This window comes from Mirounga leonina, unplaced genomic scaffold, assembly GCF_011800145.1.
Source record: "Mirounga leonina isolate KUSES-001 unplaced genomic scaffold, KU_Mleo_1.0 Mir_151, whole genome shotgun sequence".
Taxonomy (NCBI): Eukaryota; Metazoa; Chordata; class Mammalia; order Carnivora; family Phocidae; genus Mirounga; species Mirounga leonina.
The window spans coordinates 52,878,793-52,901,310 of NW_023270377.1; the positions used below are offsets into that span (position 1 = coordinate 52,878,793).

The following is a 22,518-nucleotide window of genomic DNA, read 5'->3' on the forward strand; positions in this document are numbered from 1 at the left end:
GGGGGAGAAGCAGAGGGAGGGGGGAGAAGCAGAGGGAGGGGGGAGAAGCAGGCCCCCCGCTGAGCAGGAAGCCCGATGCAGAGCTTGATCCCAGGACCCTGGAATCATGACCTGAGCCAAAAGCAGATGCTTAACCATCTGAGCCACTCAGGTGCCCCAGCTGTTGGTATTTTGATAGGGATTGCATTAAATGTGTAGATTGCTTTGGGTAGCATAGACATTTTAACAATATTTGTTCTTCCAACCCATGAACATGGAATATTTTTCCATTTCTTTGTGTCATCTTCAATTTCTTTCATAAGTATTCTATAGTTTTCAGAGTACAGATCTTTTACATCTTTAGTTAGATTTATTTCTAGGTATCTTATGGGTTCTGGTGCAACTGTAAATGGGATCGATTCCTATTTTTGTTTTTTTAAGTTAAGCCAGATGATGTCACTCTTATGCTCCAATTCCTCCAAGGGCTTCCCACTTCTCTCAGAATAAGACTCCGTGATTACAATCCCCTCTGCCCTGCTCTGCTCCCACCATGCCTCTCTTCTGCTTCTCCTCTTGCTCCTCCATCCACACTCCACTGTGCTGGTTTCTTTGCCCTTCCTCCAGCCAGGCAGGAAAACTCCCACCTGAGGGCCTTCACTCCAGCTATGCCATCTGCCTGGAAAGCTCCTTCTCCAGAGACCCATGTGGCTCACCCACTCCCTTCCTTCCTGTCTTTGCTCAAAACTCACTGATCAAAGAGGCCTACCCTGACCACCATGTTTAATACTACACAGAACTCCCATCCTGCATGAACCCTTAAGTCCCTTACCCTGTTTTACTTGTCTTTATTCTTAAACTTCATCACCTTATAACGTACTAGGTAATGTACTGATTTATCATGTGTATTGGTTAAAAACAAAATAAAATAATGGCATACCACCACCATCACTAATATTGGAACTCCCCTGTCAGCCTACTACTGACTGCCCTGGTCTGGATGAAGTGTTTAGGGGAATACCTGGCGTAGAATGGGCCCGCCAAATAAATGTTTGTTGATTAAATGAATGAAGAACTATAAAGTGGATCTTTTTTACAAGATCTGTATCTTCTAATTGACTATAATAATTGACTATTGTTGCTATATATGAACGTTATTAATTTTCTTATATTGATCCTTTATATAGCAACTTTGATGAATTCTTATTGGTTTAAATTATTTTTCTAGATTCTCTTGGTTTTTACATGTAGAAAATCATACATCTGTAAACAGTGACAATAATGTTCATCCTTTCTAATACATTTGTTTGTTTATTTATTTATTTTCTGTGCTAACATTAAATAAGACTTCCAGTAAAATGAAGACTAGCAGCAGTGGTAGAGGACATTTTTGTTTTGTTCCTGACTTTAAGTAGAAAGATTCAAATGCTTTATCATTAAGTATGATGTTTCTAAAGTTTTTAGGTTTTTTTGTTTTGGTTTGGTTTTTGCATCTATCCTTTGTTACATTTTGGATTTTTTAAAAAAAATCATGGCTGGACACTGATTTTTATTGATGCCTCTTTTTGCATTTACTGAGATTATCATATGATTTTTCTCTTTTATTTTATTTATTTAGTGAGCTGCATTTCTTTGTTTTTCAATGCATTTAATTTGCTTTTTGGCCAATATATTTGCATTGTTAAAAAATATTAAAGAGACATAGAAAAACCTGTAATAAAATATTTCTGTTTTCACCTACCTAGTCCCCTTCCTTGTGTCAAAAGTAACCACAGTTATTAGTTTTTTATTATCTGCCAGTATCTTTGTGTTATCTAAACAAATACAACTTTATATTCTTATTTTGTCTCTTCCTTACCTCATTAGTGACCTACTAAGCTCACCCTTCTGCATCTTGTTTTTATTACTTAGTTATTCTTCTATAGTAGTATATAGACAGTGTTGTGATGCTTTTGCTACAGAGTATTCCATTGTATGGATGTATTTCTTTAAACTACCCTCAATGACTGACCTTTCCTATAGCTTTAAAAGATTGAAGTTTTGTAGTTTTTTTTAGTTTCATAGGATTTCTTTTTCTTTTTTCCTTAGCTTTTTATTAACAACTGTATTAACTCTTCTTCTTTAACTCTTTAAAAGATTTATTTATTTATTTATTTAAGAGAAGGGGGAAGGGGCAGAGGTAGAGGTGAGAAATCCTCAAGCAAACTCCCCACTGAGCATGGAGCTTGATCCCAGGACACCCGAGAGCATGACCTGAGCTAAAATCAAGTCAGCCGCTTAACCAGCTGAGCCACCTAGGCGCCCCTCTTCTTCCTTAACTTTTAATTGGAATCTCCACACAGCAAATTTGAAAGAATAGTATGATGAATGTCCAAATAGACTTCATCAATTTTAAAATTTTGTGACATTTCCTTTCTCTATCTCTCAGTCTGTATTTACATATATATTCTTTTTCTTAAATCATTTCAAAATAAGTTGTGAACATATGTATTTTCACCCTAAATATTTCAACAGGTATCCTAATGACAAGGATGGTTTCCTCTATAGCTATATTCCAACTTTACACCCAATAAATTTAACATTGACACAATAGTATTTTCTGCTCTGTTGTTCATTTTCTTTTCTTTTTCTTTCTTTTCTTTTTTTTTGAGATTTTATTTCTGTGAGAGAGAGAAAGAGATAGCAAGAGAGAATACAAGCAGGGGGAGGAGCAGAGGAAGAGGGACAAGCAGACTCCCCGCTGAGCAGGGAGCCTGATGTGGGGCTCGATCCCAGAACCCTGAGATAACAACCTGAGCAGAAGGCAGATGCTGAACCAACTGAGCCACCCAGGTGCCCCTGTTGTTCATTTTCAAATGTTTTCAAATTGTCCCAAATTGAGGATAATTCATTGCATTTGATTGTCATGTACAATTCTTAGTAAAACCCTCCTGGTTTGGCTTGTATAATTTCTTCTCCTATTTCTTTATCTGGTGTGAACTTTTCATTCTCCAGCCATTACACAACTAATTTTGCCCTTAGCTCTCTCCTATTCTCATTTACCACACTGCTCTTTAGTGAGTAGTGCTTTGCTTTCAGAAATTCTCTCTGAAGAGTGCTATTCATAAATCTATGTCTTTGATTCTAGCCACTCTTATCTATCTGGTACTGACCAGCTTTCTTTTGGATGTTTGCCCGTGGGCTCACTCTTCACTCCCCACCCCGCCTCCACTCCTCTTCTGCCTAGGTAATTCCCACCCTTTTGTTTTAGGTCTTAGCTCAGACATCATTTCCCATGAGAAATAATTATTAATTTTCTAAATTAAATAGTTCTATCTCTTTATGATCTAGGATCATCCTTCTCGTCTCTTTGGTAATAATAACCAACACCCTTGCCTATGTTATCTTGCTCAGGCTGTCTCTTGCGCTTGAACCAGCCCTTTGCCTTCTCCCTGGTCACACATTACACTCATCAGTTGAAGGTCTCAACCATAATTAAGATCCTATAAAAGGTCTCCCGAGATTCCCAAATCAGAATTTATTTTTTCTTCTGCTGAACACTGTTTTGTTTTCCATTTGCACTTACAATTATCTATTTTGTATTAGTTAGATGTTCTTAAGATTTGTTACATAATGCTTTTTAGATTAGACCATCTTCAGTATAGGAGAGTTATGAAGTGACTATCCCAGTATCATTTGCTGCTGATTCATAGATTACTGAGTGTGGAAAATATGGAGAGGGAATCCCATGCATATACATAGTGATTAGCTGAAAACCGAACCTATATAAAAGGAGATGAGTTGAAGAAATTCTAGCTTTGACTAGATTTTGTTAGAAGACAAGTAATTTCTTCCACACCATTAGAGGTAAGGGCTTTTCCTATAATAAAGAATATACATATTATAAATATGGTTATGAAAAGTTTGTAAGAAATGTTAAAGATAACCATATAAATGTGTAGAAAAATTTGGGAAACAAACTGGATGAATTTTGTACTTTCTCTCGGCTTTTTTCTTTTTTTTTTTTTTTTCCAACCTTCTGCTTCCCTTTTAAATCAGTGGCTCCTTTGCCTGACACAATAATGTGAAGAAAGTACAAAGTAGAAAGAAATGCCTTGATATCTTCTTTATGAATTAAGACTAATGATACTCAACATTGCAGCAGGGCTATTTTAAATTCATGATGGATTGGTGTATTAATCATTTAGAGAGTATAAGGGTAAAGATTTTATTGGTCATTGTATCTTCCACAGCCTTATACAATACTCACTGAATGTATGAAGTAATTCGAAAAACAAAAGTCAAATTTTAGATTTGGGAGTCATTAATAAAAATGTAATTTTATAGAGTCATTAGCTTAAAGTTGCAAGGTTAAACTATTTTTATTATATAATCATTCTTCCTCATTTATTGGTATGATTACACAGAAACTCTTATAGGTCTATTGTTACCTAGTTATTCAATATTTTGAAATATTCTAGTCCAGTTCCAAAATTTGACAGATTACAAAGTATTATTTGTTTGCTCCTGATTTCAAATAAAATGCTGCAGATTTTTAAAAATACATCTTCTTCCACCCTACCAATAATGATTCAGTGAATATAGGGTAGGTGTGAGGAAGCGTGTTTTAAAATTTTATCTAGGAGATACTGATAGTTAGCCAGATTTAAGAGCCATTGTTCTAGTCTATATCTGATGTTCATTGTGGATATAATATATATGGATTCCCCCCATTTCCCAACTTAATCTATTTCATTTAGGAAAATCCTCACAAGATCTAAACCTAATAATTCTCCCCATAGTTGAATTGTATGTTGAGATTCTGAAGGTATCTCCAACACATGCTCTAGAAAATTAGACAATAAGTCCTCTGAAAACATTAATATAAACTGGGACCACCTAGTCAGCTAGTGGCACAATCTGATTGTAGGCAAATTGTGTTAGATGCAAATAGTCTGGCCAGCTAGACTTTATTAATTTTTATTAAAAATGGAAACACCAATACCCCAAATCTGTTTCTGCTCCTTATTTATTCAACTGAAAGAAAATGTGCTTAAGAGGAACAAGAAATCTAAGAAGAACAAGGACAAGACACTAAAGAAAAATTAATGATTCTTGGAAAACATAAGTCTTCAGAAAATGTCTTCCCAGCTTCCCATGTAATTAAATTTTCATCCAAAAACTATGTTGAACTAAGGAAGCAAAAAAAAAAATGTATTGTTGCCCTAATCATTATTTTGAAGATTTGCTCATGAGTGCAATTTGTTAAGACTTTGATTTTAAAAATTTATTCCGCCACACATCCATTTGCTTCAGTATTAACAACAAGCACCCTGCTCTGAGTAGCTGAACAACAAGCTCCACTTGGTGGCCATGCACTGAACAGAATAAAGGAAACAAGAAACTTCCAAGCCATGGTTTTTCCTGTGACTTTTGGAATATTTGAATGGACAGAGAAAAAAGAAAACAACTATTACTCAAAAATTATTTTGATGATATCTGTCATTTCTACTATAGACTCTTGGTCCCAATTCCACTAGGTTAATTATGGGAATTACAGCTAAAACCCCAGATTTTGGTAGGGCCTAAAATCTGGGAATTCGAAGCACAACCAACTCATCACTCAATTTATAGGTGATTCACCAGAGAAGCAGATGCATATGTGTGGTGGTGGCTGTCATTGCATTGCAGGGAAGTAAGGCTTGGAAAAGCAAAATACCCTGCTTGAGACCACTTACTAAGTTTGGAATAAAAAGTATATTTCTTGTATTTCTAGCTCCAGTTCTCTGCTCTTATCCATGAGCTCTCCCTGGTTCAGTAGCTATGATTCTCTGCCTAAAGGCTGGGAGGTGAAACACCACACTTCTTTTATCTTTAGGTGACACAAAATCGCAGTTCTTCCTGTTTGCAATCAATGCCTTTGCCAAAATGCATCACAGTGAGGGCCAAGTTCACATGGTCTGTGGACACTGAACTCTGCACTATCCAGCAGTGGGATGGGACCCAGCTCTCTAGTAAGATCCTTGCTTTTATGTAGGCCAGTGTAGAAATGCCTGGGAACAGAGCAGAAGAGGAAACGGACCCAGTTTGCAATCCAACTCGGCATAATCAGAGTTTCAGCTTTTCAGGGGCTCACTGCCACTCTTTAAAAGCATAAAAATTTCCTCTAAAAAGAAATTCCTGCTTGAAACAGACTTTCAAATATTCTCTGATTAAAATTGCCAGGTTTATTTTGTTTGTACCAGCTGTTAATGCAATCATGTACAATTCTATGATTTTGTGTCAATGAGTTAATTCTCCTTGGTGCTGAACCAAATGGGATTGTAGATTTAGAGAATGAACAAGAAATGGGCTGTGTCTAATGAGATGTCCTAAGAAATAGCCATGCTACACAGACTATACATGGGATCCACACATGCTTCGGCCAGATGTGATTTTGTCCTGTCATCTCCACAGCTGGTATTTTCTTAGTAGTTTATAAATACATCCGCTATTCTTTCTTGTCCATCTTTCCCCACTTAAAAGTTACATTCTGAAGTCAAGTTTATAATGAAAATAATTTACCACATGGCGCTGGGTCATTAAACCCCCTCATCTACAGCAAAGTTTTCCTGTCAATAAAAACTTATTAAACATATTGTGATGATACTGTTTCTTTTCAAATAATCTTTCTACTTTCTACTTTTTGAATCTACCTGCTGGATAATTTTTATGCCAATCCATAACTTCACTTAAGAGCTAACCTGGGAGTATAGAAAAGGCAGAAGAAATCATTTTCACCTTCTTGTCTATCAGCACTAATCCTCTTAAAAGTACCTGTTCAATCAAGGGATCCAACAGAAGCTCAATTTCCTCAGCAGATGGAACAGTGAAAGGTACAGTGTAAAAGGGTAACCACTGAGAGTGAGAAAGGAAAAAAATGGAGTGACCTGAGGAGACACCCCGAGCCCAGGAGCACACAGTACCATACGTCTTTACTCGGTCAGACGTATGCACGTATCTCTGTCAAGACTGAAAAGCCAAGGAAATGTCAGGCTTTGGCTTTCAGCTGGCAGGGACATGTACTGGAAATATTTGATTACAGAGTGACTGAAATTCAGTCAGAGGTTTAACAGTTAGCAGAGAGGCAGCAACGGCTAGAGAAAACGGACCATGATTTTCCCCACTGGGTTCCACCAGCCCTGACAACAGTGACAGCTAAGTTTTTAAAAATAGTGTGATGGATTCTGATGACTCTGGAACATTTTATGTTAAAAATAAAATAGTGGATGCATCCCCTAAGAAAAATGGCTGGGGAAACACATCATCAGAATGTTACAGACACTGCCCATGGATTGCCCAAAGAAAACAGAACCAATTTTCTGAGAAGATTGAATAGAAATATTGAATGGACCCAACTTCATTTAATACCCACAGAGTTCATGTGAAATGCAATTAAGAAGCCTGGGGATGGAGAATAAGAAAAGATAAGAGCCACAAAATGGTCCTTTACAGCTTCCTTGGAAGGCCATAACCCACTCTTTATAAACATGATGTGAAGCACAGAGTTGAAGTGTGTTTTCAAAGATTTGGCTCCACTCCAGAGGTCTTTCTTTAATGCTGTTTGCAAAATTTATGCTAAAGGCAGATTTATGGACACTGTTAGAGAACAGGTATTTCCCTTCTTATTCTTAGAGAAGAGTTTTATTATTTTGGTCCATTCGCTAAACAAACTTAAGCTTGAGTTTGGGCTGTAAATTCTCAGTTCTATATGTAACAGCATTGTTTATTTAGAAACAATGAAGCTTCTGATTCTAAATAAAAAAATCTCAGGGTCCTATAAGACTTTTCTCATTTCCAAGGCCTTATCCAGATTTCATAGAACTTTCACCTCCGTAATTCTAAGCCAATAGGTTTAATCTTTCTATGCTGTAAAGAACACTTTTCGTCACCTTTTCTCCCTGGAATGCTGAGGTCAGTATACTGATTGAGAAACAGGGTCTAGAGTCAAACTACCTGAGTTTGAATTCTGGCTCTTTTACTCACCAGTGTTGAGAATTCAGGCAAGTTCTTAATTCCTCTAAACCTCGATTACCCATCTGTAAAATGAGGATAATAACAGTTCCTACCTTGTAGGGATGTGGTGAAGAGTGAATGAGATGATACATGTAAAACATATAGCACAGTGCTTAGTGCACTGAAGGAAAAATCAGTACTATCTTGCAGACAGTTAGGATACCTACATCTTAGGGCTTTGTGTTGTTCAGGCTGAACACATAATGGCCATAACCCATTTCTCCATGTCCTAATTCTTTTTCCATTTCCTTCCTCCTAGCTCTCTAGGCCTTCCCCAGGCTCTTCACATTTGTTAAGAGGTCTTCTGCTAATGAGCAAGAAGATTCTGGTCCATGACAATTTTTTCAAAGAATTACCTGCTTTAAGGGGCACCTGGGTGGCTCAGTCAGTTAAGCATCTGCCTTCGGCTCAGGTCATGATCCCAGGGTCCTGGGTTCGAGCCCCGCATCGGGCTCCCTGCTCCGCGGGAAGCCTGCTTCTCCCTCGCCCACTCCCCCTGCTTGTGTTCCCTCTCTCACTGTCTCTCTCTCTCTGTCAAATAAATAAATAAAATCTTAAAAAAAAAAAAAGAATTACCTGCTTTAAGAAAAAAAAAAAAAAAGAATTACCTGCTTTATTCTGTTTTAACACATTAAGCATTTCTTCAGTTGAGTTCATTGAGGATTCATACCCCAGAGATCTTAACAGAAAATGAGAGAATGGGTACAAAAGACAGAAAATGGACTAGTTGGGTAGCTGGAGGGGTAGAGACAAAACCAAAGAGGAAAGACACAGACAGACTTGTGAAAGCAGGTGAACTTCTAGGTGATTTATCTGCTTTTAGCCACAAGAACAGAATTGTTCCAACTGGAGCATTGGTCCCCTGAGATGATCAGTAAACACATGGTTTCACTGACGGTCAAAACAGTTTGTCCAGAATATTTCAAACCATATTTTCAGCTTGGAGTCTCGAAGCACATTAACATATGAAGGATTCTGAGAAGGCCCACGGTAAAGAAACCTGCTTTATTTTGTTTATCCCATAATACTGATCAATATATAACACGGGTCAGTAACAGTTGGAGAATCCTTCCACTGCCATTATTTTAGAGCTGAGAAACAGAAATTCCCATGAAGAACAAATTTTGGGAGCTAATGAACCATGATAAAACTGATGGAATGTAAAGGGGGACTAATGTTTAGTGAATGCCTATTACATGTACCAGAAATGGTGCTAACTTTTTAAAAAATATTTGCTCCCTCCTGATAAGGTTAAGGTAATAGTTTTTAAGTGGGAGAGATATTTACAGTGCTTTATGAAAGAATGTCATGGCACATTTTAGCTGTCTTTAAGTGGGGGCCTAAAAGCTCTTTTAAAAATGAAGGATCTTGAGCAATCACGTAGCCCATATTCATGCCTATTGATTTTGCACTCACTGAGACATTTGGAGTGTCAAAGTTCATAAATACTGGAAGTAAAACCAATGAATCGCCAAAGTAGTAATTAGGAAAAGTTTATTGTGCACACGCCAAAAAGACAGTTTGCACACTGGAGTACTCACCCCAAAACGTGGAACAAGGCTCAGGGGCATATTATTATAAAGCAGCTTATGTAGTGAGGAAGCAGTGACTGCCTCCTCTTCACAATTATTGGTTATAAGATTAGAATCTTCTTAAATGATAGGGAATTGGTCAGTGCTTACCTCATATCAACTTTGGGAAAGGTTCAAGTTTTGCTTATAATTTCCAGAGGCATAAACAAGAAATGAACCAGGTCAAGTCGGTCTCACAAGATAAGCTAAATTAAGCTTTGTTCGTATGACTAAACTGGTTTTGTCTGCCCAGGCAGTTTTTAGGGCTGGTCTCCAATTGTTTTTGATTTTAACAACCCTCCCCCCACTTTTGGTCATTCTCTCAGAAGGCTGAGAGTATGATCAACCACGATAGTGCTATTCCCCATTACCACCACTGATGTAGTTAAGCTGAAGAATCACACATTCGCTGTTTCCATTAGTTGAGTCATCAAGATGTGTTCATAGGACCAGCATATATTTCATACAGTTGATAATGTAAGTATATATGAAAGTGATGTAAAAGAGCAGTTTTATAGTGTTAAAGGAAAGAACTACGTTTTATTCTTTCTTTGTATTCTGCAAGCCATCTATCCTAGCATGGTGCCAGGTGCACAGCATTTAGTATGTCTTCTGAAATGAATGAATGGAAATAGTAGTGGTAAATTGCACTAAAATTATACTTATTTTGCACAGTGTAATATAACAAATGTAACTTAATAATAAGACATTTTGCCCTGGGGAACAAGCCAGGATGGAGTCAGACTGTAATTTTTGAAATTTGGTGCTAAATTTCTGATGCTGTAACAAACAGCCTATGAGTACCACTCGGTCTCAGCTGAGATGGGTACCAGAAAATTCACTCACAAGACTTCCGTGTTAGAGATAAGGATTATTTTATGAAGCTGAATTTGGCTCCAGTTCTTTTGCAAGAAATTTAAATTTCCCTTTAAATAAACTGTTAATATGTTCAGTTTACTCCAACTTTTATTTTCTTTCTTCTCTACTTACTGTTTTTCTTTTTCATGTAACAGAAAGTAAAAAGCTACCTCTTTTCTTTTCCTGAAATGTTTATATACCGCTAAGAATGAAGCATTGAGAGGTGAGACTCGGGTCAGGAAGGAGGGAATACTGCACAATAACAGCTATTAATTTTGTAGAGAATAACAGATCTTAATTTCAGTTCTAAGTGTAGGCACATACAAAAACAACAACCATAAAATATGAGATTTCCCTTCCTTTCTTGTACACATTTGCCCAAATTGGCAATAAGACTGAATTGTGGGATATAGACTTCTTATATTTAAGTGAATGAAAACAGGTTGCAATGAGTTAGAGAATGAAAAATGCTGTTGACTATTTTGGGGGTATGTTTTCAGACAGCATTAATGGAAGGGGAAGTGACTTATGTTCGGGGCAACCAGACACTCCTTCAGTCACACACCCCAACCACCCTCTCATTTCCTGCTATCATCCTGCTCCCTTTCTAGCCTCTTTCCTTTGTCCTTTTTTTTTTTTAAATCTACATCTTAATACTCAAACCTGGAATGTAGCATTTGAAAACATAGTGACAGGTTTCTGACACATCGAATGTTCTTTGAGTCTTATCAGAGTTTACAAAGGGGAGGATGTGTAAAATAAACTGGAGTGATCTCTTGTAGGAATGGAATTCCGCTGTTGAGAAGCTGAAGAGTGATGCACTTGGGATTCTGCTGTCTAAGGGCTACGTGGAGAAAGAGCATCTACAGCTCTCTAACCAGAAACTGCATCAGCTTCAAGGAGAATGTGATCGGCTCATGGTGGAAAGGAAAACTTGGTTAAAAAAGGCAAATGTTTTTTTTAACAGCGCTAATAAGGTCAGTGTGAGGTCACGTTGGTAATTTTAGGTCATCAGGACAGACCAGTAAGAGACTCATTGCTTCAGTAGGCTGGAGCACATCACAGAAGTCTAGATTCTGTGTAGAGTTCCAAAATTAATAGCAACCAAAATGAGCTTTTAAAATGTATTCCTATCATGGCCATTATTTGGTTCTCAAAACGAGGAGACTCTATGCTTTAACTTGTAAAAAAAAATCCCATGAGGGCGTCTGGGTGGCTCAGTTGGTTAAGCGACTGCCTTCGGCTCAGGTCATGATCCTGGAGTCCCGGGATCGAGTCCTGCATCAGGCTCCCTGCTCAGCGAGGAGCCTGCTTCTCCCTCTGACCCTCCCCCCTCTCATGTACTCTCTCTCATTCTCACTCTCTCAAATAAATAAATAAATCTTAAAAAAAAAAAAATCCCATGAGAGTTTCATCATAGAGCTGTCATTGATCTGTTTGAGGGGAACTCTTGTGCCAACACTGCAGTGTTTCTCATGGAGTAAGGGAAATATCATAAAATATATCAAGATGAAAAGAACGCCTTGAAACCTTTACCAAAAAATACTTCCCTTTGAAAAATTCTCTTTCATTTATCAGGTAAAGATACACGAATATTGCAAGCCTTCTGCATGCAAACCACAAGGTTAGAAGCATAGCCTTGACCTGATTTACCCTGCCTTGATCTTGTCTTTTAAAGTCAGCTAAGGGGAAATCTTGCTTTGGACCATCTCCAGGTCTTGAGTTGGAGAGGGCTCTGCTTCTCCTGGTTGACTCATTTAATTTGATTGGAGCAGGTGGCTCTTAGTGAGTGGTAATATCTGCATGTCCATCTCACATGTATATCTGAAGCTGGTGATATTATTTGAAAATTTCTTCTACTTTTCCCAATCTAATATATACCTTCAAACTGCCCTGCTGGAATTGTTTACATACCTTAAATGTCACTGATGTTTTTGAAACTGGACAATGTGACACAATATGAGTGGGTAAGCCCCAGAAGGTAGGTATATTGTGATTTAAAGTCATGATATCAACAATCTGAATACAGTGTCCTGGTATATATCAAAACAGTTCCTTAATTTTGAACTTCCTTATGATAGGGAACTTGAAAAGGATGAATACTAGAATTCCAAAATAGAGGTGCTAGAATTACAGTAAAAAAAGTATTAAGGAAATATTTGGCAATATTATTTGTTTGGGATTTCTTTGTTTTAAGAGAAGAAACAGAGCATGTCACTGGAGCTGTTGAACTAAGTAAATGGTAGGGTGCTAGGTAAGTTCCTCTTCAACAGTCCTGTTTTCGAATAAGAGACTTTCTAACGTACATTACGCCCTCATTCTACAAAATGAGTGGGTCACCTGTCAGTTAATGCCGTTTCGAGGGGGACCATTATAGAACATGTTGCTATGATAAAACAACACTTCTAGAACAAACCCTATAGTCTCAGCCCTGCAAAATGTAGTTTCCCTCTCTCCTTAATTCTTACTCTCTTGCTCTTGTTTTCTCTGTTCTCATTATCTGGTAACTTCCCAGAGAGACTTTCTTCTTACATTATTTCTGGGCCTTGAGGGAAAAAGAATGACATTTCTTGTAATAGTAACAGTTAAAAAAAAAAAAGGAATGGTTACTTTCTCAAATTCATATAGCAATTCAGGTTGAATCCTAAGAAATTATATTTCTTAACCCCCAAGACTTGACTTCTAGATTCCCTGTTTCGTCATTTGAAATGCTGTGGCATTTAAATTATAACTAGTTCCGTTGGGATTTATCCATCCTATATTATCTGCACTATAGCATTCTCTATAGCCAAGTGGCACTTAGAAAGGTATATATTTGTTCTCCCTTTTCAAAGCATCAAGGAAGTAATTTCTAACTCCAAATTTAAGAATCAATATGAAAGGTGATAGATACTTTAGCTCAGCAAAAATAGAAACCAGAGTGGGGAAAGTGGATATTTAATCATGATTTTTAAAATGAAATATTTATTGTATTATAAAGAAGCAATAAATGATGAAATAATGTAGTGGGTAAATCCATTTAAATTAAAAAAGGAAACTCTTTTTTAAGACTTGTAAATGGTATTTTTCTTTTTTATTTATATTGTGGCATCTCCACATTTTACAAAATTCTCACCATTTTACCCAACTTTTGGCATAACACCTATAAGCAACCCTGGTTAAAACAAAGAGCTGGATTTAAATATTAATATAATTTAAAAATCCCTTAAAATTTTTTTTTCTAGCCTGAAAATTCCATTTACACTAGGTAAGGGGTATTTTCAATTTATATCCTCTCTAAAGCACTGAATTTTCCTTTTAAAAATTCACTTTACTATACCTTGAGTGCACTGGGTTTTTCTAATTGTGAGCATCCCTATCCCTAGATGAAAAGGCAAATGTTTTTTTTAACAGCGCTAATAAGGTCAGTGTGAGGTCACGTTGGTAATTTTGGTGGTAAATTTGTGGTAATGTTGTCAAGAACTATGAGGCATCTGAAATTTTACCCAAATTTTAAGATAACATGCTCATTTACCACAGTTTTTTGGTTGCTCACAAAAGACACATGACTTCTGTGTCAGTTTTGAAAGACTTTATTACAAAAACAATAACCTAAATGTCAACATGTCATATTAGTTTCCCAAGTCCCAGTTCCGGGGGTGGGGGGAGATGCAGATGGGCCCCTCTGGGTGACTGCATGTGCAACAGGTGGTGATCCAGGAGGGGAACCCTAAGCTTGGGGCATCTTCTGTTTGATGGCAAATAATAATCCAGCCTGCTGTTTGTCTCAGAAGGAGACATTTCCTCAGCTCTGAAGGTTGCTGGCTGCAAATCCAACACTGAGAAATGGTCCAAATAAAGAGGGGTCAGTGGTAGGCATTCTTGGCACACCAATAACGATGGGCAGGAGCACTAGTGACTCTCCCAAAATATATAGCACCACGAAAGAAAGAGGAAGTCAGTGCTTTAAAAAACGATATTTGCTTTGAAAACCAATTCCATTCTTGATAAGTGAATTATTTGTTCAGCAAACAACCTCTTACTCCAAATTTGTTAAAGCTGAGTCAATATTCTCCTTCAATATTTATGCCAAAAACCACTGTGAGAAAATGTGCTAGTGTCATGGGTAATATATGAATGACTGAATGTCACAGCTTGAGTATTTGCTCAGTAAAAAGTGAAGTGTATGATTTTAAAAATACAGCTTTCACTTTTTAAAAATTTTGTAAAATAAAAAGGATGTCATAATCTCATCTTCAGAATGGACTACTTTTAATGCCTCCATATCACATATATTTCTTTCTTTAATCTGGATTTTTGTCATAAGTTGCTGGTATTTTTGTTGCATCTGGAAGTTCTCCCTTTTCCCCCCTTTCCCTTCATTTCAATTCATTCCCCTCTCTTTATCAATTTTAGATATGGATATTCTTATTTACTAGAAAAAAAGTCATAATAGTTTCTTTTAGTGAAGTCTCTAAGCAGTGTGGTGAATAATTACCCTTCTTCTTAAGGGATTAATTCCTTTAGGATATTTTTAATGAACAATTACTGTGTGTCAGGTACTGTTGTAAATGTTGGGGATACAGCAGAGATCAAAACATACAAAAAAATCTAGAATATATTTTCAATTTGTGAAATTCAATAAAATATAATTAGCACCTAATAATCCACATTGACAAGACTACCCCACTGCTTTTGCTCTTTGGATTCAGGAGTGAAATTGATTACCTTTTAATCCTGCTGGGGGTTGTTGATTACCCAAGGCTCAAGAGTCTGTTTCTTTTTTTTTTATTATGTTATGTTAATCACCATACATTACATCATTAGTTTTTGATGTAGTGTTCCATGATTCATTGTTTGCGTGTAACACCCAGTGCTCCATGCAGTACGTGCCCTCTTTAATACCCATCACCAAAGAGTCTGTTTCTTACTCAAAGTGTCTGTAGCCTTTGCCTTGAGATATGGCAGTTTGTACCTGGAGTGAACAGTAGGTGGCGATGTTAGCACACAAGACCTCAGAATGTTGCTAAGGATGCTGTCATAAACCAGACCCTGGATTCAAGTGGAGATTGAGCCATGAAACCTAAGAACCTGAGATACTTGTTTTCCATTTTAGAGTTATCTACTGTGTTGGCGAATTTACTGTTAAATCACTTAGCAACAAATATAAGAAGGGTTGATTGTCAATATGGGATGATAGCTGATTGGAGAAGAGTTTCTCTAATTACCAGATGGATGTTGCTAAGAGTTATTAGGACATGGCATGAAATATGAACATAGCACATATTATAGTAACTCATCTGGATCCCTCCCAAATTTTCATCTTTTATGATTATAGATTATCTTATTTATTGTATTTCTAGCAAGTTCACAAAAAAGGAGTTGGCTAAAGTATGTCAATCACCCAAAAAGTATTTATCATTGTTTAGAGAATGTGATCTGAATCAAACAGAGATAAATATACATGTTATACAATATACAGTGTGAGCCTGTATTTATATGATTGAACCCGAAGCTGTAAAACATAGCTGATTGGTCATAAAGTCTCATATCCCATGCTTCCCTTTCTCAGGCACATGATTTCTTTGTGGAAAGCAAGCTGTGAAGATTGAGGCCAAATCTACGTGGTGTGGTTCTTGGGTGGTCAGCCTAAAAACAAAAATGGAACAAAAGCTGGGACAGTTAGAGCAACACAGCAAAAGCAGTTTGAGATGGAATTGTCATAGGTTCTCCTGCTTCTGCCATCACTGCTGAAAGTGTCATGTCCTCTAACAAGATGCTGTTGCTTTTTCAAGATGTGTACAGCAATGCAAACCAGTAATGCCTCCAGCAACATAATTGTTTCAGATGAAAGCAAAATAAGTAAGGATGAAATTTGGTACATTTTTTTTTCATTTATATATAAGCTATTCTCCCATTTTCAAAATAGATACATTTTAGCCCAGATGTGGGAAACAATGAAGTAAAATGGCCCAGTTGTTCAGACTGAAGAATAAAGAAACCTGTCCAAGTAGAGGACCCAAAAAAATACCATCCAGAAGGAATTTAAGATGATATAAATGAATTCATGAAATTAAGCTAATTGTCATTGGACATCACTTTCCTTGATGTTTCCAGTTTCATAATTCTTAGGCAGACTGTCTCAGATTTCTCTTTTCTAGAACAACTTCCCTTTCTCTTACAAAGAACTAAAGCATCTTTTTTTTGAACTCCCTCCATTCTTCTACATTTCCATTCGGCTAATGTGTTGTATACCTGCTATTTTCAGTCATCATATATATATACTTTAGCTAAAGCAATTAAAGGTACAGTCCTTGCCTTCAAGACCCTCTCAGTCTGGTTTGGAGGAAAGGCAAGGGAACAGGAATGCTGGGCACTTTGGGAAAAGCCCAAAGCTTTTGGAGTGACCATAGAGCCTTAGGGAACACAGAGGAGAGGACCAGGGGAAAAGTGTCAAGGAAGGCTTCTCTAGAGGAGGTGCACATCGAGCTAAATATGAAAAGCTGGGGCAAGAAGGGGTTGGGAGAGGACTGAGTGGTACAGAGTAGTGCCTTTTTTGGGGAAACCTAAGGTAATTCATTTTGTCAAGAATATAGGGTGGAAGCCCAGAATGTTGAAAGACAAGTGGTAGAAGCAGTCAGGGAGTCAGGAAGGCCTTGAATAACATCTGATTAAGAAGTTTTTGTCTTGGGGCGCCTGGGTGGCTCAGTTGGTCTAGCATCTGATTCTTGGTTTCAGTGCAGGTCGTGATCTCGGAGTCATGACCTCAGGGTTGTGAGATCAAGCCCCACATCAGGTTCCACACTCAGCACGGAGTCTGCTTGGGATCCTCTCTCTCCTCTCCCTCTGCCTCTCCCCCTGCTTGTGCTCTCTCTCTCTCTCAAATAAATAAATAAATAAAATTAAAAAAAAAAAAAGAAGCTTCTATCTTATGCTGAACATATCCTTCAATATGAAGAGATATTAAGGACTTAAATCATGATGAGGCAAACCTCCTGATATGGAAGCAAATGATGTCTTAATTCCTCCTATATTCGCTCTGAGAGAATGGTTTAGAAACCTTTGGTTTTAGAACCCAGGGATGGGCTCTTTAAACCACAGCAAATATGTGAGAAATATGGCTAAACTATGGCCATAAAATTATTTATATATGATAAAAAACTTATCAAAGACAAGAAATACCTTAAACATCTTACATTTCTCACGAGAGCCCACAGCTCAGCCCATATTTAATTAGTCTTATAATAAAGACACTCAGTTTTATTGTCACTCACTCATGAGTGTCCTTCTCTGTAGAGCTATCAGGTGACTTCTAAGCGAGTCATGAGTGTATTTATTGTTTTCCTTTCCACGTACAATTTTAAACTGTTGCATCCCTCCATTGGCATTAAATATTTTCTTCCTTGTATTGTAGGCATTTCTGGGTAGACTTCCTTTCCTTTACTGAATTAAAATCCTTTGAGAGTAAGAAACATGTCTATTTTACTTTGCATTCACCAGAACACCTAGAACAGTGCCTTTCAGGTAGTAGATGCTCAATAATTATTTGAATGATTGAAAGCAGTGAAATATTAGAAACTGTGGGGTTGCAAGGCCAAATACATTACATTGATAGATACATAGAGATTACATTGATCCAAGGTCATTGGAATGAGATAATTTTGAAAGAGGAGAGCTTCATTACTTTAATACACGAGGAGCACAAATTTCAAGCTAAATCTCTGTGTCATAGCTGAGAAGGGGAGTAATTCTGTATGAAGAGATTTGTCATCACCCTCGTACCACCTCCTCCAAGAAGTCCCCAGGCAGCACTAATTGCTTATTTTTCATTATTCCCGTAGAGAGAAATTGTGTCTTCATCATCTTTGCATGCCACCTAGTGTTCAACAAATTTTGTTGAATGAACGAATAAATGACTGGCCATGTGACAAGTCAATTTACGGTTTGAGCCTGAGTTTTCTCTTTTCTAAAATAGGTCTAACAATCCTTATCTACTTCAGGGAATACCATTCAGTAATGAAAGTTCCTGCAACTGGTGATAAATGTGCAAAATCTTTTCAGGATAGAGTTGGAGTATAAACAAGTAAATGGAATTGTAGAGTATTAAGTGAAAATTTTAAAATGTTTGCAGGATGACACTTTTCTAAAATAATATAGTAGGTTTTGGAGCCAGGCTGCTGAGGTATGACTCTGTTCTGAGACATTTATTAGCTCTATGACCTTAGGCAGTTACTTAACTTCCCTGTGCATCCAGCTTTTTTATCTGAAAAAATAGAAATAATAATCATATGCACCTGACAGAGTCATTGAGCTATCTAAATGAGTTAATGCATGACTAGTGCATAGAAGGGCTAAGCACTCACTACATTCCAGCCATTATTTTGTCATTATATATGCATTTAATACTGCACTAGCCACTCTAACGTGACTTAAATGCTTTTGTTCATTTTCCTATCCCCAGCATGTACCAGAGTACATGCTCCATAGAGTTCAATAATTGTTTGTTGAACAAATGAAAGAAAATAAATGCTTCACACATTGTAAGTGGACATTTTCCCTTGGGAAATGTTAATATTCTCAAGATCATCCTGAAGCTAGGTCAATGTAGATAAAAGAAACCAGAAAGTATAAACAATGACTCGCTTGATAAAGTTCTACTAATGGGTCTAGTTTGTCCATTTCATAGATGGGCTTATCTCAGAAAAAGTAAGAGTTTGTCAATACATCCACTTCCTCCATTCCGTATTGACAAAATGCATCAGATACATGCCATTTTCAATCCAAAACTCCTTTTCCAATGTTTTTTCAGCTTTTCCCATTGTGAGGCCAAAACCAGTTTTAGGTAGTCATGATTTTACACATCTCTTATTAACACCACAAAGCTACCTTCTAGCACTTATAACGTGGAGGGCGTACTGGGGCCCAGCAGCGACAACCCTGGAGAAGCAAGGAATGAGCAGGAGCACCAGCAGGAAACAGCAAATACTGGGAGCTGAAAAGCACATCACCCTTTGGCTTCTGCCTTTCTGGAATTTGAAAGCTTGGGCAGATTTGGGCAAGACCTGAATCAAGTATCAGCTTGCCAAACTGGGAGCCACAAGAAGTTATCTCAGGTGGTGTTTAGGAAAGGAAACAGAAGCTTTCGGCCTTGATGAAAACTGAACCCAGAGGAAATCTCTGCAGACAGTGGGATTTGGTGCTCTAATGAGAAGCTGAGTTTTGTGTCCTTGGTAATGATAAAGCTTCCAACCAAACTCATTCTCCAGCCTTGGAACTCATGAAAGGAAAATTTCAAAGTTCTGCAGTGCTCGAGTTTTTTTGTTTATAATGTTGATTCTCTTCAAATAAGTTAGTCTAGAAGCAAACAATACTACTTATTAAGCATCTTTGTGATACAGAGTGATACAAGTATCCTGGCTGACTCATGGTTCTTGCTTAACTTATTAATCTCATAGGTATTTTAAAAAGAGTAAAATGTGCCATGTCCTGATACCATCTCTATTTGATTTGGCCCAGCCTGCTTTGGATCTTGTACTTAACGATGGAAAGAAAAATCTTTATTAGCATCTTAAAAAAAAAAAAAACCCTAAGCAACTCCTTAGTCATTCCAAACCAAAGCAGAAAGAGCTGATTGGTCTCCTTATCTGCCTAAGAACTGGGTGGTACAATATAAAATTGTCAAGAAGAGCTAGAACTGAGAGGGAGAAAATATTATCCTTGTGCTTATATCCTTCTTTTTGCCTCTAGTCCTAAAACCTGTATTTGACCAGCTTTGAAGAAAGAGGGGGATGTGAAGAGGAAATATTAATTCCAAAGGAGTTTATATGGGGGTCATAGTGTCATTGCCAAAAATAACCTGTTCTATACCACATGTGAGACAAAGAGATTCTTTCCAGGCTGGATCCAGTATATCAGGTTCCTTAGAGTTATGGTAAATAGAAAAGCATTCAGTTCTATTCTGGGGATAGATTAAGTGAGAGCAATGATACTTAGATCCTTTCTGGAATTGGTACATGGATTCCTCATCAAATTCTACATGGGGATAAAAGAAATGAGTTTTGCCTAGGATTCTGACAATCACAGACAGTATAATCTTTTTGAAAGGGGACTCCTCTTAAAATCATTAAATTTAATATTTCTGTGGGTTTAGATTATTCCCATTAGGGTTAAGTTAGGATTAAGGATAAAGAATAAGCTCTCTTACAGTATCCAGCTCATCTTATTTGCAAATATATTTGTTGAGCTAATGAAGAAACACAACCACTCAACCTCTTCTGCCATAATTCTATCAAGTGTGATACATAGAGCAATTCGTAAGTCAGTGCTTTCCTAACACTTTGATCTTTTTGAGAAAAAACCCTAGAAGAAAATTTGGCTATTTTGATTCTAAGTTATGGGTTATACTGGTCCTTGATATATCACCTCCTTCTAGTGACTGTTTAGCACTTCAATTTATTCCCATATTATTGAGATATAATACTTTTATGATAACATTCGGGAAGGGGGTGGAGTCACTTCACACATGCATTTAATGTACATGTGGCTTTAGAGTCTAACGCCTATGAAGATGAGACCAATGCCCAAGGATATGAGAGTAGCAGTTGTTCCCTGGGGCCATAGGAGGAAAGGCCCAAGCAGGATGAATGACAGGCAGCAGATGGTCCTGCTCTTCTCAGGGACTTTTCAAAGATGTGTCTCATCAAGATTTAGAGTAATCGCGAGAAAATATTTTCTGAGTACTTACTCCATGTCCATCCTTATGCCTTAACTTTCATATAATTTTTTTCCTTCTTTAATTCTCAAAACAACACAAACATATATTAAGGTTATAGTGGCTTAATACTAAAACAGTGGAGTCAAACTTATAGAGAAGAAAAAGCACTTTGGAATTCTTTATTCTTTCCCCCATTCACACGAGGAATTTTGGGAATTATCTTAAGGGAAGAAAGAAGTGAATGCCCTGACATCTACGTATATACACTTTCTCTTTATTTCTTCCTTTAATCTAGCTCAATGGCTCCAATCCTCAATGTGAATATGTATTACTATAAGCACTAGTTCACATATACTAAATTTTAAGCATGATTTAAGGGAGTTCATGATAATTTAATTTAATTTAATTTAAATTTTTTTTAAAGATTTTATTTATTTATTCATGAGAGACAGAGAGAGAGAGAGAGAAGCAGAGGGAGAAACAGGCTCCCAAGGAGCAGGGAGCCCGATGCGGGACTCGATCCCAGGACCCTGGGATCATGACCTGAGCCGAAGGCAGACGCTTAACCATCTGAGCTACCCAGGTGCCCTTTTGTTTAATTTTAAAACTAAATTTTGATTAACATGAGACTCTATTCAAAAGAAGCAATAAAAATTTAAAATATAAAACAAAATTCCAGAAACAGTGGCTATTGCCAAGTGGTATTTCAATGTGTCATGGAAAGATTGAGAAAGTAATTCAAATAATCTTTTCTAACATCAGCATCTTGACACATTTGGCTCTGTTGCCAACAGCAGAAAAAGAGGGGGATCAGAAAAGGAAGAGTCTTCAGGTTCACAGTTTCTTTAATAAAACTATCTTCCTTTTCCAGTCCTATACAGTGTAAGAGAAATCACTCAACCTTTCTCCCTATCTTTTCTCACCCACAAGAAGGAAAGGTAGACACTTATTTATAAAAAGTTAAGTTTTAGGGCGCCTGGGTGGCTCAGCTGGTTAAGAAACTGCCTTCGGCTCAGGTCATGATCCTGGAGTCCCGGGATCAAGTCCCGCATCAGGCTCCCTGTTCAGCAGGGAGTCTGCTTCTCCCTCTGACCCTCCCCCCTCTCATGCTCTCTCTCTCTCATTCTCCCTCTCAAATAAATAAATAAAATCTTTAAAAAAAAAAAAGTTTTAAAATCTCCACTTTTTCCACCTAAGATGAATGGGCTCCTTGGAAATGTCCCTTCTTTCTGAAGCCTGCCCTGGTAATCTTTTGCCACATGGTTCCATGGGCCACGGTTTAAGAGCAGGGACCTGAGGGCCAGGAAAATTGAGGACAGAGACCAAATCTGCCACTTAGTAGAAGTATCACTTTATGCAGTTTGTTTAATTTCTGAGGCTCAGTTT

At 37.4% G+C, this 22,518-nt stretch overlaps 1 protein-coding gene and 1 long non-coding RNA gene across 8 annotated transcripts in view; one reads left to right on the plus strand and one right to left on the minus strand.

Annotated features, from left to right (window-relative positions):
• Positions 1 to 22,518, plus strand: part of CCDC141 (coiled-coil domain containing 141) — a 210,969-nt gene that overhangs the window by 103,003 nt on the left and 85,448 nt on the right. For all 3 annotated transcript variants that reach the window (XM_035007626.1, XM_035007624.1, XM_035007625.1), the window contains exon 9: positions 11,222 to 11,416. In XM_035007626.1, the coding sequence (XP_034863517.1) occupies positions 11,222 to 11,416 (195 nt within the window). The remainder of the gene's footprint in view (positions 1 to 11,221; positions 11,417 to 22,518) is intronic.
• The window catches only part of LOC118012273, a 118,311-nt gene that overhangs the window by 56,905 nt on the left and 38,888 nt on the right, over positions 1 to 22,518 (minus strand). The gene's annotated exons all lie outside the window — the stretch shown is intronic.